The sequence below is a fragment of the Grammomys surdaster genome, unplaced genomic scaffold, assembly GCF_004785775.1.
Source record: "Grammomys surdaster isolate TR1022 unplaced genomic scaffold, NIH_TR_1.0 258, whole genome shotgun sequence".
Classification (NCBI taxonomy): Eukaryota; Metazoa; Chordata; class Mammalia; order Rodentia; family Muridae; genus Grammomys; species Grammomys surdaster.
The window spans coordinates 3,022,790-3,042,882 of NW_021604699.1; the positions used below are offsets into that span (position 1 = coordinate 3,022,790).

Sequence of the window (20,093 nt, forward strand, 5' to 3'; positions counted from 1 at the left end):
AAACAAACGAAGTATTTTATATGGGCAAATGGGTAATTATTAAAATATTATATAGTTAAGCAAATTCTTTTTATTATTGCTAGCATGTATGTTTTGAAGCATATATGTATATTTATATATCTATTTATAGCTCTGAGACATCATCAGTACCACCTTATCTCAGATCAGTTTTGTTCTAACCAATAGTGTATCCAGGATGGTATTAGTTCTTATGCGTGGTAGGCAAACATTCTACCACTGAGCTATTTCTCCTGTGTGTGTGTGTGTGTGTGTGTGTGTGTGTGTGTATTCCTTTAAAATTTATTATTAATTGTTTGAAAATTTTATACAATGTAGTTTGATCATATTCACTTTAAACTCCTTCCAGATTTACCTCCATCTTGTCATGATTTTTAAGTTTAATAATTCATAGGCTCTAATTTGTGCTGCCCATATACTTGTGGGCCACCCCTACATGCATCACACTTAGTGTTTAATCAGCATGCCTTAGTTGATTAGCTTAGGGTTTTCCACTTGCTACAGTGCTGTGTATCATTTTTCATGGATACATATAGAAATTTTATTGTAGCTTTCCCTAGGGAGATAACAACAGTGAACTCAGTCGAGGCACATTCTGTGTATGTGCTTTTCCAAAGCTAATTGGCACAGCCTTAGCTCCCTTTCCGTATAATTCTGCTGTGCTTTACTTTCCTCTGCATAATGGACGGTCATAATAATGAGGAAACCTGGTTTCAGTTATACATTACAGCATAATTTGGTTTGTTTAAGTCCTGTTGGTAAATGGCGAGTGCTGTTTTCATGGTTGTTTTAGTTGATAATTTGAATTGATGTTAGTGTGAGTTTGTCCATGAGCTAGCATTGAAATCAAAAAACTGACAACTTAACCCCCAGAGGTGGATGCTGTTTTGTCCATTTATATTGTCAAGAGGGCGTTTTTACACAGAACAGTGTGTGGTGTTTCTGTCTCTGAAACCTCCGTTCTTGCTGGGTTTGGAAGTGAATAGTGGCTCCAAAGTTTAGTCTGCTCTATGTATATAGGCCACTGCTATTTTAAAAGGATCCCTCTCCCCACCCCCAGCTAAAAGTTTTATTTAGTTACATAGCTTTGTGATAAATGCCACCTACACTAAGGTCAAAGTAGTTCTATCCAATTGCTATGCTACTTTCCTGAAATTATGCTTAAGTGTAACTTTTGTTGCTTTTAGAGGAGAAATGCAACAAAAAGGAGAGAGTTGGGGGTGGCTTATATACTAAGAAAATTCTCTACAGGAATGTAGTAGCTCTTATGGATTCAAGTTTTATTGGTTTGATTTAAGGATTCATCATAAACTTCAGGTTAATGATACTATATTTGTGTGTAATTGAATGTAAGATGCATTTCTTCTCATTGGATTGTCTTTTTTTTTTTTTTACCTTTTCCATCTATTTATTATTTGCAAGTGTTTGCATGTTTATGTGGGTGCTTGTGTGTTTGTGTACATACACATTTGGAGATCAGAGGACAGTTCTTGGGAGTCAGCACTTGTCTTCCCCCTTTGTTTTGAAGCGGCATCTTCTTGTATTGCGTCATTGTACTGTGTGTTCCTACTTAACTGGCTTTCAAGCTTTTCGGTCAATTCACTTGTATCAGAGTTTCTCTTTCCATAGGAATAATAGAATCACATATGCAAACAACTGTATAAAGTTTATCATGTGGATTCCAGGGGTCTGAACCCAGGTTTTCAGGCTTGTGAGGCAAGTGCTTTTATATGCTAAGCCCTCGGGCAGCCTCTCTTTTAAGAGTTGTAGTAAGACCAATGAAGACACATAGAATCAAGTGTTTTTATTTTATTTTATTTGATTGTTTTTTTTTTTTTTGTGGTTTTTCGAGACAGGGTTTCTCTGTGTAGCCCTGGCTGTCCTGGAACTCACTCTGTATACCAGGCTGGCCTCAAACTCAGAAATCCGCCTGCCTCTGCCTCCCAAGGGCTGGAATTAAAGGCGTGTGCCACCACTGCCCGGCGTCTTTTTATTTTATAATGTGGAAAATTCATGTGAAGGCATTGTACATGCTAAGTGCATACTAGCCATTAGCTGTGCCATACTATGCCACTAGCTATGTGTTACTTTCATATTGGGATTTGGCAACATTACAGAATCAGAGTTTATCATACCCTGATTAACTTTAAAGAAATTATTGCTTGGCCGGGCGGTGGTGGCGCACGCCTTTAATCCCAGCCCTTGGGAGGCAGAGGCAGGCGGATTTCTGAGTTCGAGGCCAGCCTGGTCTACAGAGTGAGTTCCAGGACAGCCAGGGCTACACAGAGAAACCCTGTCTCGAAAACAACAACAACAACAACAAAAAAAAAACAACAAAAAAAGAAATTATTGCTTGCATGTAGCAGGTTTGTGTATTTTGATCATCTGGCTAAAGTACTTTCTCTTGCTCCTATCACGGGCACGGGCTCTTGTCTACTGGATGCTCTGTCCATTGCTCACCGTCCTGGAACACTTTCCTCCTCACAAAGCATGAGGTACACAGTTGCAATGGCGTTTCATTGAGACGCTGAGATTATGCTCCAGTTACTTGGAAATTGAATACCCCTCTATATCTCTGAATATATCTGTTTGGATCATTGTTTTGGGTCTGTAAATCTTAGAGTAGGCTTTAATTTTATTTAAGCTGTTGGGAGCTCATGGCCCAACTGTCCAAGTTGTGACAACAGCCTCTTTTAAGTAACATTGGCATTTACACCAAGTATTTCCTTCTTGACTGGTTTCAGACTAGGGCAGGCATTGTGGCTAATGAACTGTACCAGAATTCCTCTTATTTGCTTAGGTGTGTTTCTGTATTTCACATGGCTGTATGTCTATGCATCAACTCATAAAACAGGAGACACCTCATGAGAATATCTGAATGCAAGAGTCTTTCTTGTAGAGTGTAGAGGTGTGCTTGCTTCATACAGAAACACAGTGCCATGACTTTCTTTCTTTTGCTGTCATGAGGAAGAGTTTTACACTTAGAAGTGTAAAACCTAGATATACTGAAGGAATTTATTTTTCACAAAATTCTATTTCTCTAATTGCCATTTATTGTTTTTAAAACTTTTTATTGATTCTTTGTGTGTTTCACATCTTGTACCCCAGTCCTACTTATCTCCACCATTTGTCCTTGCAAGCCCCTGACCTCCGGCTAAAAACCACATGTACCCATTAAGACCAAACCAATAAAAAAAAAAAAAACCCACAACGAAACAAAAAGCAACAACAAAAACCAAAGCATCGAAAAGATCTCACTGTAGAAGCTGTATTATGTCACCGTGTGTCCCACAGTATATCCCTCTGTCCACACATCTTCAGTTGCACATGTTCATTGCTTGAGTCATTGGTCTGTTTCAAGATCTCTGGCTTCTGTGACACCAACAGAGACTCCTCCCAGTTATTCTGTTGTTGCCCTGTGTCACAGAGATCCATCCTACAGTCTTAGATCAGCAGGACTGGCCCTTTCACAAATCTGCACTGTTTGCAGATGATACAGATTTTGAGATGGGCGAATTCAGAGCCCTGGATGTAGGCTTGGGTAATAGCTGAGCTGGTTAGTGCACCGACTGTCCCTAATCTGTACCACCCTACTCCACTAGGCCATGTAGTGCAACCATTGGCAGGAGACAGGGTCAGCTTTCCTGCTCTCGTGGCCTCAGGGCCTGCTCACAGGCACACCTCCAGAGTAAGCTCCATGTGCTGCATAGTCAAGGTGCAGAGCTCACTTTCTCAAGTGCTGCAGCCTGCAAGGGTCTGGGCCAGCTCTCCTGCTCTCACACTCTCCAGGCTGGCTCACCCTTGCCTTAGCCATCAGGACCAGCTCCACTGTGTTGTCCAGGCCAGGTACTAGCTTGCCCAATGCTATAACCAGTGAGAGGACAGGCCTGGTTCTCTCATTTTCATACCCTTGGGTCCAGTTCTCCAGATGAGTGGTGGGGGAAGCATCACCCAGGCCACCTCATGAAGGTCTTCCCTGGGGACCTGGTCACCTGAAGGCCCCACCACCATGATCTACTCTGCTGTGCTGCCTAGCCAAGGTGCAGGGCTAGTTCTCCCTTTCTCAGGACACTGTAAGATTTCCCAAGGGCCAGAGGTGGTGAAGGGTAGGGTTGGGGGCACAGGGATAGACTACTGGTAGACTGACATAGACACATGGCAGGACTTTTTTTTAAATGAAAGAAATTTTAGGTGAAAGTGTACATTGCTATGAATGTTTTTGTATTAATACCAATTTTAGAACGTGAATGAGGAATAAGAAGTATAGATAGAGAATCCACAGTCTCCCCTGACCTGATACTAGCAGAAAAAGAACTATGCTTTTCTGCATACACCAATCAGCCTAATTTTCCATTAGACCATTATGTTGCTCACTGGACTTGGGTGAATAGAACAGGTACTGAGTTGAGATTCTTCCTGGAAGGTGCTTGGTTTTACAGCTCGGTACATGACCATGTGTTCTAGAGAAGGAAAGCCTTCTCAGTATGTTATTGTGTTCTGGAATGTGGGACTCAAGGATCCAGGCGATCTTGGGCTCACCCTAGCTCTGCCATACTCAACTGAGATCATTTTATCTTTTTGAAGCTCAGTTTACTTATTTTTGAAATAAAGGAATGGTCCTTTGTCATCATTAGGTATCCTCATGCTGCTGGAAATCTTACGCTTCTTTACGAACTGTTTCCTGTGTTTGGTATTCAGAAGAGGAGGTCGCTGCTTTATTTTTATTTTCTGTGTCACTCAAGTTAATGGTCTATGCAGGTGCATGCCACTAGTCTCATTTGGAGATATGTTTCAAGAATATATGAACCAAAATATTAAATTAACTTTATATTCATTAAATTTTTAATTAACATGCCAGTGCCACCTGAAAGGAAGACATGGTAATTCATACTATTTTAAACTTTTCTTAAGTTATTATTCTTAGCAGCATTCATACTTTGAACAATAAAAGTTTTAAAAAAGATGTGTTAGGTATGTATCAAAAGAAAAATAATTTTGTCCTCTATTAACATGAACAAAGCTTGATAAATAAAAGGAACAGATTGTCAGAAAGGAATGTTTTGAACTGGCACATTTGGAGACTGTATTTAAAGCTTTGGAGCATTGTTTTGGTCACATATAAAGTCCGGCATTGGTATCCCATGGCTGGGCTGAGGTTTGGTTTAGATTTTACATCTCATCTGCCCTGCCATTTTGAAGCCAAATTCAACTCAGCTTGGAATAGTTCTTAGTAAGTTACTAAGTCAGGCCTTTTCTGAACCTTTGCTCCTAATCTTCTGGTGTTCTTAGTGCTTGGCTCACAGCCTGTTCTGCTTGGCGCTGTGGCTAACACTTTTCTGTCTTCCTGGTCTTCTCTCTTCTCTTTGTCTCTCCTATAGCGACTGCCTGCAGCCTTCTGTGCTCTTTTTTCCTGCCCTTTTCTTCTTACATTTGCTGCTAAAAATTTCTTCGTGAAGGCTTTTCTTGTTTGCACATTGATCTTCTCTTCAAGACTCCTACTCTTTTCTCTGACACTGAGAGTTGCATTGTTGCTGCCAAGTTGCTTATAGTTTTGTCATATCATCTTTTATTAACATTGTCTGTTGAATTGCAGGCATGGGTCTTCCTCATTTCTATGTTTCCTTGAAATCATTTCATTTCATGGGAAATAGGCATTTTCTTAAAACAATTCTTTTGATTTATTTTATTATTTTATGTGTACGAGTGTTTTGCCTTTGTGAATGTGTGTGTACCATGTGCATACCTGGTACCCAAGGATGTCAGAAGAAGGTATTGGATCTCCTGGAACAAGATAATTCTGAGTTTCCATGTGGGTGCTGGGAACTGAACTAGGGTCCTCAGCAAGAGTGTCAAGTGTTCCTAACTGCTGAGCCATCTCTGTGGCCCCAGACATTTTCTTTGAGCACAGTTATTGATGATCTTTTGGATACGTGGCTGTGAATCTACATGGAATAGTGAAGGTTCTCAGAAAGCACAATGTTAACTGTCATGTTGAGTTTCACATGGACTATAAAAACATATTTGTTTGAAGTGCTCATCAATAAAATGTAATCATGTGACAGAGGTAGGTGATGAGTTCCCTTGAATGTTCTGTGAGTCACTCAAGTACAAGCTTGGTTTTTTAACAAATTTATTTTAGCAAGTAGGAAAATTTCTTTTAGGATCCTAAGTAGGAAAAATTTATCAAAGGACTCTTATTGGAACAGAACATTTAGGAAGGCTCTTTAAGTAGTAATTAGTAGGTTGCATAACCTATCAGGGTGCAGAGTGAGTTGTGGAGCCCAGTCCTAATGGATATATGTACAAAAGGCTCCTACAGCTATGGCTCAGGGACCATTGTAGAAGAGGAGCTGGAAAGAATGTAAGAGTCCCTGGATCAGGGAGTTGGCTGTGAGATTGTGTCTCCTACTAACACGAGAATCTATACTTGTAAATGTTTTTCTTATAACCATGAGCTGAACACGGATGATGCTAATGAACGTGTCAAACTGGACAGGGAGAAGCTCTAACACAGAGAAGTGTAAGCATCTGATTAAAGCTGGGAGTCTGACAGGTGGTCCGTCCCAGGGCAGAGCATACCAATTGATTGTCCAATGCCAAATGGTCAGGCTTGAAAACACACATCCAAGTAATGTTACATGGATATAACAGGCTATATTTAGGAATATTGATGTATATTCAAATACATATATGCATGCAGAAACATTTAATGAAAAACGGCTATGAATTTCAAGGAGAGTTGTGTGGGGTATATGAGAGGGGTTAGACAGAGGAAAGAGAAAGAAGAAATGTTATAATTTAAAATTTCAAACATAAACAAAAATTAGCAAATTTATTTGCACTCATTTATTCATTTAACCTTTCTGATATTTCCCAGAAGTTTTGATGTGACTTCTAATTGCAAGGGCCTAGCTCTACTGGACCCAGGATTTTTCTTGTTATTACAGTTGGCTTCTAATTCTGAACCTGTGCCCTAGAAAAGTTGTCAAAAAAAATGACAACAAATATGTGTGGGGTATGGAAATAAATCATTTCTTGACATATATTCCAAAGTCAAGTCCAGAGCCTCAGCTATGAGCACCTCAGCTTTCTCAGGTGCTAGAGTAGCATGGTCCCAGCCTGGTGCACACATTCTGACACCCATGAATGCAGCAGGGAAACTGGTAATGCACTTCCAAATTGATGCTCTTGAAAAAAAGTCAAAGGCATACATATCTAATTTTAAAATGAGCAGAGGATATTGTTGACCCTAGGAGGTTTAAATAGACACACACGTCTGTTGTTACTAGCATTAGATCAGTGTTGCTGAAAGCAGTGAATGACTTTGGTGATGCTCAACACAGACATGCCCCTTCATTCCTCAGGAACGAAATGCCTTGTAATGCTTCAAATGCCAGATATGCATTTGAACCAGCTTCTGCTTAGAGCTTATGTGTTTGTCAGCTTTTATTGCTGTGGAAAAATATCAGAGGAAATTTATAAGGAAAAAATCTTTATTTTGACTTACGTTGCGAGTTGATTTTGTCAGTGGTCTGTGGATGGCAGTGCAGAACATTATGGTAGAGCCCAAACAACAAAACCAAAAAAAAAAAACCCCAAACAAACAAAAACAAAACAAAAAGACCCCACAAAACCAACAAAAAAGTGTGCACACCTTAGCAGCCAGAAAGGGAGGACGAGGAAGAAGCTGAAAGCAGTGAGGGAAGGTCCAGGGACAAGGTCCACTCTTTAAGGGTGGACTTGCTCCTGTTCCCTAGACCTTCCACAGAGCCTGTCTAATAGTCACTAATGGAGTAACCCATCGATGAGACCTGGCTTCATTAACCAGTCTTTCTCATAGACGAGTATGTGTAGAAATATGTACATATGCGTATCTGTGGATACATATATCATCTAGTCATGCTTGCTATGTGAAGGCTGACAGCCAACATATGAAACCAATAACCATAGGTTGTCTAGGGAGAAGGAGTCTGCAGGGAGATTGGGAATTTCAATGGCATGAGATATTTTTACCTTCTGTTTTTCTCTCCTGTTGGAATTGTTTTAAACTATACTTTAATTTTATATTGTGTAAGTTTAAGAAAGATTATATGATGTTTTATGTGCATTCTTACTAACATTTTAAATGCTTGACTTGTTTGAAGGCTTAGCTTGTTTATCAGCACATGTTTCTTATCAATGTTGCAAACTTTGTGTGATTGTTTTGTTTGGCAATGTGGTGGTAATGAAAGGCCCTAACAGACAAATGCATTAGTGGTCTGAGAAACAGGCATATGGTACAGAAGTTTAATCATGAATGTTTTCTTTAGCCGATTGCCAGAAAATCCTGGTTCATGTTAGATGGCCTTCGTAAGTGGAGAACTTAGGTGCACTAACATCAATTTCTAAGGCTGTGTCAGTGAGCAATAGAATTCACAATGATTTTCTTCCCTGTTACAGAAAAGCTCAAGAGGAGAATAAGAAAGTTGTCCTCGCTGGCTGCGTTCCCCAAGCCCAGCCTCGTCAGGACTACCTCAAAGGACTGAGCATCATTGGGGTAAGAGTGGACCCAATGGATAAACAGAAGAATGCCATGGTGTTAACTCATTGTACTTCCTCCTGTTGCTGGCTTCCTTGTGACTTCTAACATCTGCATCTCCTCTGAAACCTTTTCCACTATGTGTGATCTCTCTTTCTCTCTCTCTCTCTCTCTCTCTCTCTCTCTCTCTCTCTCTCTCTCTCTCTCTCACACACACACACACACACACACACACAGATTTTCTCACTAAGACACTAGCACTGTAAAAAGCTACACTATGGAGTGTATGCCTTGTAATGTCCTAGTCTTCATCCACTGTTGTTGCTCTCCAGATCATACCAAATTCCTCACCTTACTGAGCTACCTGCCCTTCCTCCCCAGTACATAAATGTATGTTTAAAATGCTCTATTTGTGTTTTCCTCACCTCCAGGTCTCAGCATCTGGGGAACCCATGATACATAGCTCTTTATTGCCACATGGTTCTCCAGGATCTCATCTATGGGTGGCTTTGCTCCCTGTATCTTTCACTGTGTCTAACTTAACACAGAGTTAGGGTTTTAGGCTTGGAAATATGGTTGTACACTTAAATGATTTTATTTTTCCATAAAACCCATAACTCCAATTTAATTTTTTACACCAGGACAAGCTTTTTATCACTTTAACCACTGTGTGTTTCTCCAGCCTTCTCCACTTATGCATATATAAGTGTATCCAGTAAATGTTCACTGATCATTTTCACCAAAGATTTTTCCTTTTGTAGTTTTGTTCTTATACATAACTGTTGGGGAGTCAGATCTGAGAAGTGCAGAGACTGTCTGCTTGCCTTAGTTCCCAAAATGACCTAGTGCAAATCTTCTTGAACTGTGGGTTGTGACCCCCATGGTCAGGAAAATGAATGGAATGGGGATGGCCATGAAACATTTGGCAAGTGAGAAATATTTTTGAATGCCTAGCAACCAAAAATAAATTCATGTCACCATGTAGCGAATCTTCTGTGTTTCTGACAGTGCTTACCTGTGCTGTATCATGTGACTTCACTGTAGCTTTATTTCTAAACTCATCTCTGCACTTTGTACTGACCATGCAGTCAGGTCTCACAGCCCCAATGAACACCTCTGCCTGAAATGCCTCAGCTCAGATTCCAGACTACGCATGCGTGCTGTGAGCCACCATGTTTTCAGACTACACATGTTGTAAACTGCTGCACATTTCCTGTACACATTAAGCTTTCTTCTTCCCCAGAAACGTAATGGTTGAATTTCAGAAAACAAAGATATCTATGATTTTCCTACAGTCATTCTTTAATGTATCAAATCAGTATACATCTTTGGATTGTGCTGTTAGAGACAAGCAAGTCCTTCTCTCTCATTGGTATGCAAATTTGCTTTCATTTTAAATAAATGGTGAAATTATATACTGATGAAATATTTTAAAATAAATTATTTATGATTTGTTATCAGCAAATGTTTGATTTATATACCTATTTTATAATAGATATCTTTATCCTAAGATCCATATAAAATTTTTTTAGGGAAATTGGAGCCACAGTGGAAAATGTTTAAGCTTCCCTGAGAGTGTAGTTTCATTCGGTCAGTATTTCTGTACTACATGGTGACAGTTTTTCTTTCCCACCATCCTACTGAAGATCTGCTCAGGAAGCTCACCAATGATTCTGAACGTAAAGCTTTATTTTGTATAGGGTTAGGTGAGGCGGCTCGGTGGAGAAGCATGCTTGCTGCCAAGCTTGGTGTCCTGAGTTTGATCCTCAGAATGTTTAGGATTAAAAGTGGTAACTCATGTTCAATACTAGCATGCAACCAGAAAGCGAAGAATCTCTTAGATGTTGGCTTTATGATTCTACTACCCATTGGGTTGTCTTGCAGGCTGTTTAGGAAAAATACCCTAGATGCATGTCAGACCTCTGGCAGTCAAGTGATTCTTTCTGCCTGGACTCTTGGGGACACAGGCATGTGGCCTTGCTTTCTAGGGTAACTGGGAAGCTGTCTTTGTTCAATGAGCTGTGTTCATTGGCTTCTAAGAGCTGGCTTGAAAAGTGAACTGCTGACTTACAGTCCCTTCAACCTTCCTGTTCCACATGGCTTAAGCATTTGGTGTTTCAGCTGAGTATGTAGTGACCACAGGTGGTTGGTAGTGGACACAGTGGCTGGCACAGCTATAAGTAGCTCTGCCCCTGGGGAAAGTTCTACTCTCAACAGTTTGGAGATGTGGGAACAGCACCTTTCACTTGCTTTAGGTGCCAGGATATTGGCTCATTTCCCCTCTCCATGTTCACCTGTGACCTTGAAGTCTTTTCTGAGAGCAGGGTAAAATATTCGTATGAGCCCTTTGAAAGTCCCTCACTAGAATGACTCAGTACTGTTATTTATGAATTGTTTGGTCACCAAGTCCTTGCTTCCTGATTCAGAACATATGGAGCCAGTAAGGGAACATGCTGCATGCTTTGTTTTGTTTTCCCCTGTATATTTATAATCAATTGCCTGAAGGGCATAAGATACTGTTTTACGTATTTTATTTGAATTATATGCTGTTGAATAAGTTTTTGTGTATCCAGGGCTGCAGTTTATGGTGCTAACTGAGAATAGCTTTCCTTTCTCTTCAGTGGAAATTCAGTCTATTATGCCCTCCTCAAGGGGAGTTTGGGTTTGTTTTTGCTCTGTCCCCTCCTCCCACCTGCACTCAATTTGGCCTTCTTCCTCTTCTGCCTGTGACTGTGGTCCCTCCTCCTTCCTGCCTTTTCTCCTTATTTTCTCTACTGTCCTTATCACTACAAATGGACACAATAGCTTCACAAATTACATAATGAACTTCTTTTCTGCTTCCTTGTAATTAAGTAAAAATAATGGTTTCTTCTTTTGTTTTTATGCACACTTCTTCTTGGCCTTTTGTCCTTTATGGATGCAAAGCCCCCAGCTGTCCACTGTTGCATGGTCCCTCCCTCAGGCTGCATGCTTTCCTCAGTTGTGCTTTTCTTTAGTCCTTCACAGTAATTCAGCTAATTTCGTCTTTTGTTGTTGTTGTTTTTAGATGTAATGGCTTTCTTGAGATACAACTCATACTTCACACAGTGCATCCATCTGCAGTGTGTAGTACTGCAGTTTTAGTTTATTTAGAGTCGATGACTGTCACCACAGTGTCAGGACACTCTTTACTCCTGCCAGAAACACAGGCTCCCCAGTGCACCTGTCTCTTTCCCTGTCGGCCCATCCATGGACAGTCACTAGCTTGCTGCCCTCTGACTTCTTGTGGACATTTCTTCTAATGGGGTTGTACAATACGAGGGCCACTCTGACTTACTGTGGGTAGATATGTAGCACGTCTCATTGCTCCTGTCTCTTTTATGGCGTATGTTTCATTACCAGTTGGTGGATATTTCAGTCTTTGGCCATTATAAATGTTGCTATAAACAGTGTGCACAGGTTTTTTGTGTGTATAGGTTTCATTTCTGTTGTATAGATTTAGAACTGCTGAGTTTATAATAACTGTGTTTAACTGAGGAAATGTCAGACTGTATTGCAAGCACCACCACCGCTGCCGCCACCACCACCACCACCACCACCACCACCTCTACCTCCACCTCTACCACCTCCACCACCACCCCACCACCACTGCCACCACCACCAACACCTCCACCACCTCCACTGCCACCACTGCCACCACCACCTCCACCACCTCCTCCACCACCACCACCACCACCTCCACCACCTCCACCACCACCCCACCATCACTGCCACCACCGCCACCACCACTTCCTCCACCTCTACCACCACCTCCACTACTACTACCACCACCACCACCAGTAGCAGCAGCAGCAGCAGATGTCACTCACTGCTTGTGTCACAGCTTTCAAACAGGCCCCATATGCTGAGACCCTCATCTCTCCTTTGGAAGTTTTCATTCTCTCTCTGGCCCTCTATTTATTCTGGTTTCTGCCAGAGTGACTTTCTTTAGTGCTTCAGGTCTCTTCCCATTTCTGTTGTTCCTGCTGCCACCAGGGTGGCACAATCACCACCGCTGCTGCTTTGCTGCTGCTTCTGCTGGCTTCTAAGTTCCCACTCAATCTACTGATGATAAACGTGAATGTAGGCAAGGCACGTAGTGGGCGAAGCCTTTCATGAAGGCTAATTTTTATCTGGGAGCAGCACAGATAGGAATCTCCTGACCAACATGAAGGTAGGCTGCTTATATTTCCTGAAGTGAAAGGGCAAGAGTGTTTCTACAGTCATGGCACAGTCAGTCACAGAAATTAAGGTTTGTGTTTGTAACCAATCACAGACCTTTATTTGGACATGCAGGGGAAATATTAGGTGAAAATGGTTGCTAGCTTTGAGCCTTTTGATGGTAGGAAGCTTGGTGCAAGCCAGTTGAACCAGTCATGTCTGGGGACATGCCCTCTAGAGCTGGAGTTGCTTTGGTGGAGCAGATGTGGTTGCTGTGTAGGTGTTGTGCATAGTGGGAAATCCAGCCAGCTGCTTGACTCAATGCAGCCGGGGCACCAGGGAAGGATCTAACTTGCCAATTAGTGTCTGGGCCTCAATTATCTTAGCTTAAATGAAAAACAAACATTGGGCAAGTACTTTAATCAATGCCTAAAATTATTAACTTTAATTTAAATGTAGTTAACAATACTCTAACAGTGCTTAATACTTGCCTCAGTGTCCCAAAGAGAGATGGGTCCTTCTTAAAACCACCATTTAACCCAAGAGTCTCATGGACCCATGCTTCTGTTTTCCTTACTAGAGTTCATAGTTTAGCTATATGGACACATTGTTACAAATGTCTACCACGCTACACCATTCCCCATTTCTTTATTCTGTTTGTGTGCTATAAGAGCGAGTGTTGGACTCCCTCTGAACCTTTCTATTTACAAGCACATAGGAAGACAGTATTGTTCTGGCCCCGTCACTGAGTTATTTCATATTTTTCTCATTTTTTTTTCTGCTATCTGTTGGTCTCAATTGATACCTTGGTAATTCATCTTTATACTGTACACAATTTAGCCAAGACCTCTGTCTCCTACCGCGGTCCGAATCACAGGCAATCCGAGTCACTGTGTGTGTTGTGATTTGCACTTACCCAAACTTGCACTTCTTCTGTGCCAACTCCAGTGGGAATCACCTGCGCGCTGTTTCAGCACCTGTTTCTATAAGCAGACACTGGCCGCACTTTTCTTCACAGGTACTGAACAGCTGAGCCCACACTAATTAAAACCTGTATGTCTCCTTTTCGCCATTCTTCCTCCCTCCCTTTCTCTAAATATTGGTTCTGCTTATTCATGTGTTTCAGGGTTCATCTGAGCCCCGTTGCATACTCCACCATTTTCTTCTCTTTGCTTCTCATTTGTGCCACAAATCTCTCCAGCTTGTGTCTCCCATATCCTCTGCTGAGTACCTGCTCTGCTTGCTGTTTCCTCCTCACCCCTTGATTCAGTGGAGGAGACTTTCCATGCTAGTCTTTTTTCTGTCTTTCTCTTTTCAGCCTCCCTCCCCTCCCTCTCCCAGCCCCCTTCTGCTCTCTTGCCTCCCTCCTTTTTCTCTCCAAAGGGATGAGTCTTACTGTGACATTCTCCTACATGTATACAGCATACTTCGATCGTAAGAACCCCGTAAGCCTCCTCCTTAATGCTGCCCTGTTCCTTAATAGTTCCTGGGCTTTAAAAGAAGTTTATATTTTGGCTTTATGCTGTCAACTTTTTGTTTTTCTTTTTTTTAAAATTACTTATCCTATTACTCATGAGAACACATGCATACACTCCAGAATGAATCTTAGGATCTAGTATTCATGAGTTATTTTATTTGTGCAGCAAAAAAAGACGGCAAGGCGGGCATGTCAGGGTGTGCTTTCAAATCCAGCACTCTGGAGGCAGAGGCAGGCAGGTCTGTTTGAGTTTGAGGTTAGTCTTCTCTACAAGTTCAGATCAGACAGAGCCACATAGTGAGATCCTTTCCTGAGGTGGGTGGTATTGTGGATGGATTTAGTCACAGTTTACTGTGCTTCAATTTCCTGAGCGCTTTGTTTTCTTTCTTTTCCTTTTGTCTTTGTGTGTGTGTGTGTGTGTGGGGGGGGGGGGGGGGGGAGAGTGAGAGAAAGAGAGAGAACAATGATACTTGGAGAATTTTTAGATGATCAGCCTTGAGCTATTTCAAATAACTTCTCTAACTTCTGAGAAGACGATTTTATTTGTTGAACTGCCTTTATTACATTCTAACTATCTCTGTGTCCCTTGGTTTTCCTGCCTAAGTTCAGAAGACTCTTTTGGCCCCTCACTCCCTTTGATTTCCTTTCTCTGTGTTCTTGCTCTACTCTTGGAATTCTTCCCTGGTCACTTGTATGTGGAAAATGACCTTTTCTATTGACCATGGATAACCTGAGTCTGAATATGGTATTCACCACTAGGTATTAACTCACTGAAAGGATTTTAAAAATTGAAATAATGAAGCACAAGATGTCCCATGTATCTCTTTAATATTAGCACATTCTGTTAATCTGCCATTTTATGTCCTGTAACTTGAAAATTTGTGATTCATCTTGTGTTGCATTTATGTGGAAAGCTATTACCTGGCTTTTTCCTGGGAGATAAGTGCAAATGTCTATTCAACCAGCTAAGACTATGACAATAGATCAAATATATAATTCAACCGAATTTTAGCCTTGGTACACTAGTGAGCTTATAACTTTACTATAGGGGTACTTGACAAAGCAGGGAATCGCCTCACTGAAAATCCCATACCAGTGTGGGGATACCTCACTAAACTACAGCTTAAAGCAACCCCATCTCCCCAGCATTTAACCTTGGGTTAGGAATCTCATGAATCTTAGAAGTTTGAGCTTTCTTAGTCTCTCCTTCTGGGGTAATGGTCCCAGCTCTAGTAACAGTGATGCAAGAGGATGCACAGCTTATGGCGACAGTCATATTGTGTGAGACAGCCTTTATTCACTATTTCTCAGGATAGTCCCATAGATTATTTTTGTTTATCTATCTACTTCCTATCTATTATTTGTCTATCTATCTATCTAATGTATATATTTAATTAGGTAAATGAAATAAAACATACATAAATGATTCTGTCTATTTCTATATCATCTATTTATCTATAGTTTTATGTATGTATATATAATATGGTAATTCAAATAAAACCTATATCACTACTTATACCTTTATCTAATCTATTTTATGTGTATGTATATATATTACTTAATATAATTTAATTTTAAATTAAATAATACTTATTATGTAATAAGTAAATCAAGTAAAACCTACATCAGTGTTCTTTGAAAATGTACTTTGGCTTCACCAGACATGTTCTGACTTCTTATCTCTCCCCTTTTCCAGGTTCAGCAGATAGATCGTGTGGTAGAAGTTGTGGAGGAAACAATAAAAGGTAACTGTGGAATGTAAGATGCACTTCTGAACTCACAATTTTGTGTACCCTTCAGTTGGCACTTTTTTTTTTAATAGAGGATATCATTGCATGATAAAAATCATGAAGTTTGTCCTTGGACTCACACGTTGACGAGGATTTGTTTGTTTGTTTGTTTGTTTATTTCTGATCTCAATTGAATCATGGAATTTGCTTGTAGTTTCTTAAAATTTTTATTTAAAAATTTTTTTATAAACACAAAAAATGAGCAATGAAGTTCTGAAAAGACATAGAGGGTGTGTGAAGTAAAATAAGGCAATCTTTAATGTTATTAAAATAATTTTAATTCTTAAAAGCCACATGCTATGTGACATTAAATACATGGCATTCTGGAAGAGGGCAGCTGTAGAAGCAACAGTGGAATCTGTGGCTATCTGTAGTTAGATACGTAGGGAAGAGGTGAGTGAGATAACCCAGAAGATACTTGGGGCACCTGTAGACCCTAAGGACCTGTTCGTGTCAGCTCTGTCATTACGAAACCCAACACTGAGGCACTCAGGTGCAGGTGCTCAGTTTATCTGTAAACCTAAACCTTCTCTAAAAAATAGAATGGATTTTAAAAACAAGTGGTATTCAATATGGCTTCCCTGGAGGTGTGTAGAGATAAGGTTTCTCTAGGAGACAGGTCTTTCTCTCCCTGGCCATGGCGATGTGGAATGGCTTCTCACTGAGGAGTAGGTTCCCTGGGGAGGCTGTGCTGAGTGTAGGTGTGAGGAACAATCGTAGAGATGAAGTTGATGGGAATTCTCACTGGCTGTTTGGAGGATGAAAAGTGTTGAGCTCAAGTGCTAGCAATGTCATGAGAGGGTTGGAGACAGAGTCATAATCTGATAGGTGCACTTAGCAGGGGTGGACACTGAACCCTGCAGAGCTTGAGTGAGCGGCTGTTTGCTTAGTTAACGGAAGTCTGAGAGTGAGGCTCTGTCTTCATCTTAATGTGTGAAGACTCATTCTTTACCTTCTGTTTCTGTAGAGAGAAATAATGCACAACACTCCTAACCCTCCACCACTTACCCCACCATGGCACAGCATTGATACATTTGTCGATTGCCTTTGAACACATTTCTCTGATGCTTAGTGTTCTCAGCTGCAGTGGAAAGGATTTGAAGGTTTTCCTATAGACTTTTCAGCTACTGTGCTTTTATCTAAATGTCCCAAACAGAACTCTATAACCTCTGATTGCCTCTCCAGAGCTATTTTCCACATTCATCTGTGTCCGCTCAGGCTGGCATTTATGTGCTAGATTACTTAGTATCCTTGCTCATTGGTATCCAGAGGTAATCTTGTTCTCTGGTGCCCAGGAGGACCTTCAGTCTGTTGTCCATTAAAACCTGTGTTCTCTGGAGCCCAAAAGGATCCTTGCTTTCTAGTATCTAATGGAATCCTCAGTCTCTGGAGCCCAGTGGGATACTCACTCTCCTGGCATCCACTAGGATCCACATTCTTTGGCATCCAATGATATGTAGCTAATTTGGGGAGTTGGCTCTCTCCTTCCATTATATGGGTCCTAGGAATTGGACTCAGGATGTCAGATTTGGTGTCAGGTGTATTTACCCACTTGGTCATCTCCTTTCATAAGTAGTGTGTGTGTGTGTGTTTACACATTTGTTGATGGATAGTACAAGTTATGTAACCAGATATGGGACCATGAAAACTAATTGTGGGTGGGGGGTAGACAGACAGACAAACTAGCTTTATGGGGAGTAAGGGGGTTGGGGAGGAGAAGAACAAATAAGAACAAATATGTATCAAAAGTCCCATAATCATAATGAGTTTCTTATTTTGTATGGTAACTTAAACAGACCAGAGTAAACAAATCCCACTGCCTGTTAGATAGCCCTACCTTTCTCCCTTGCTTGAATATTGACTTACCTACTATCAGTCTGAGCTTACATGCTGACTCCCTTGTAAAACACACTGTCTGCTTATGTGGGAAGATAGGACTCTATGTTTCATTAGTAATCTTAATGAAAGGCATGGTGAAATCTGTACTGTATGCCGGTTTCAGTTCAAATGTCTGTAGTGATTATTTATGCTGTCTATATGGTATGCTCAGATATGGCAGTTTCTGAGATCCATGTTGATTTGTACAACGTATTGCTTTAAATCATACGATAAAGATTGTAAAGTATCAGTCTCATAACAAATTTGTATTGTATATAAATGTTGTGGTAATTATTTAAGTCAGCCTCTGGTTAACCTGACTATCTAAGCTGCAGTGGCTCTGCCTAGCCCAGCCGCTATGTTTCTCGGCCGGAGGCCACGTGCGTACTGCAGCTAGAAATGGCCAACTAGAAACACGAGTCCTGCCACCCACGAGATGTCAACATGGGAGATGGCTCAATCTCCCATGCTGTCTCTGCAAGGCTGGGCATTGCCCAGGGCATCCCGCCATCCACGCGGGCTCAGTAGAAAGATGAGACTCTAATGCTTAAGGATTAATAAAAGGCTTTATATGTTTGGTAATGCTCAATAACAATATGCCCATACAAAGAGAGTTGTTTCCCAATTAGCTAACCTAAATAAAAGTAGTTACCCGCACCACTCTCCATACCTGCATGGCTTTCCATCCTCCTACATCTCTGTTCTCTCTCACTCCCAGCTCCTCCTCTTCCTTTTCCTCTTCTCTTCCTTACTCCTCCTCTTCCTCTCCTAACTCCTCCCACCTTAGCTCCTCCTCCATATAAACTTCATTTTTTAATTCTCAAAGGACTTGTTTGTAAAATACAGCAAGCTCTGACTCCATTAACAAAACATGTTCACTTAGCAAACATAGCCGTACATACTTTTTATATACCGTGCCTCCCTGAGGATAGAGGGACAATTCAGTCAGCAAAATGCTTCTGTACAAGCCTGGGTGCCTAAGGTGATCCCCAGCACCCACAGGGAAAAAGTTGGCATGGAAGCACTTGCTTGTAAACCAAGCTCAGGGAAGGCGGATGGGCATAGACGGGTGCCTCGGGACCAGTGTCAGCCAGCCTCGGCCAATCAGCATTATGAGGTTCAGGCCTGTCTATGAATGAGCTTGTTTCAAAAACAAGGGGTGGCACCCGAGCAGCGTCAATCTGTGCTTGCCTTTTGGTCTCCATGTCATACCCAGGATCCTATGCATGTGTCTCCATACACTATGTGAACCTGCATAGATGAATATGCAGTATATGCATGTACACGTGTGTGTACATGCACATACACACCACACAGAAAGTTTGTTCCCATGTGTTATTTTAACAAAATAAAAAACTGTTAGGCTGGCTGATAATAACCTTGTTAACCTTGGTGTTGGAGGTTGGCCTTGTTATTCCTCTCTAGGTTCTAGGCACTGAGAGCCTCGGTCATGGTCGGGTGTAATTTAGGGTCCTAAGATGGATAGCAGCTGGCATTCTCCTAGCTTCCTGCACACACGCTCAGGTTTCCAGGATCCAGTGAGGGTCTTTATCTGCACCTCCTTCCCTTCCTGTCACTGCACATGAGCGACTTCATAGGCATCGCCTTAAATCTATAATACTTTAATTACTTAGGTAACAAATCACTTGCAAAATTGATTTTCATTGTCAGTTTTTATATAAGTGGAAGATTACATTCACTTGTAGTGTATGAAACTTTCCTCACATCATTAGCACTGCAGATCTTGCTTGGACTGCACTTGCATTAATTACTGTAGCAACTGTAATCAGCACCTTGTCTAGCTCTTCATAGCTAATCTTCTCTGTAGACATTAATTCCTTTGCACTCTGCGGGAAGCCTCATTGCACTGCTGCTGCCCTGCTCCTGCACTGAGGCTGCACTAGGGCTACCCTGCTGCTGCACTGAGGCTGCACTGCTGCTTCCCTGCTGCTGTACTCCTGCTGCACTGGGGCTGCCCTGCTGCTGTACTCCTGCTGCACTGCTGCTGCCCTGCTCCTGCACTGAGGCTGCACTGCTGCTGCCCTGCTCCTGCACTGAGGCTGCACTGGGGCTGCCTTGCTCCTGCACTGAGGCTGCACTGGGGCTGCCCTGCTGCTATACTGAGGCTGCACTGGGGCTGCCCTGCTGCTTCACTGGGGCTGCCCTGCTGCTGCCCTGGGGCTGCCCTGCTGCTGCCCTGAGGCTGCCCTGCTGCTGCCCTGAGGCTGCACTG

At 41.6% G+C, this 20,093-nt stretch overlaps 1 protein-coding gene across 1 annotated transcript in view; it reads left to right on the forward strand.

Annotated features, from left to right (window-relative positions):
- Positions 1–20,093, forward strand: part of Cdkal1 (CDK5 regulatory subunit associated protein 1 like 1) — a 528,588-nt gene that overhangs the window by 136,292 nt on the left and 372,203 nt on the right. Inside the window, exons 6-7 of the mRNA XM_028775689.1 lie at positions 8,458–8,554; positions 15,889–15,937. Of these exons, the coding sequence (XP_028631522.1) occupies positions 8,458–8,554; positions 15,889–15,937 (146 nt within the window). The remainder of the gene's footprint in view (positions 1–8,457; positions 8,555–15,888; positions 15,938–20,093) is intronic.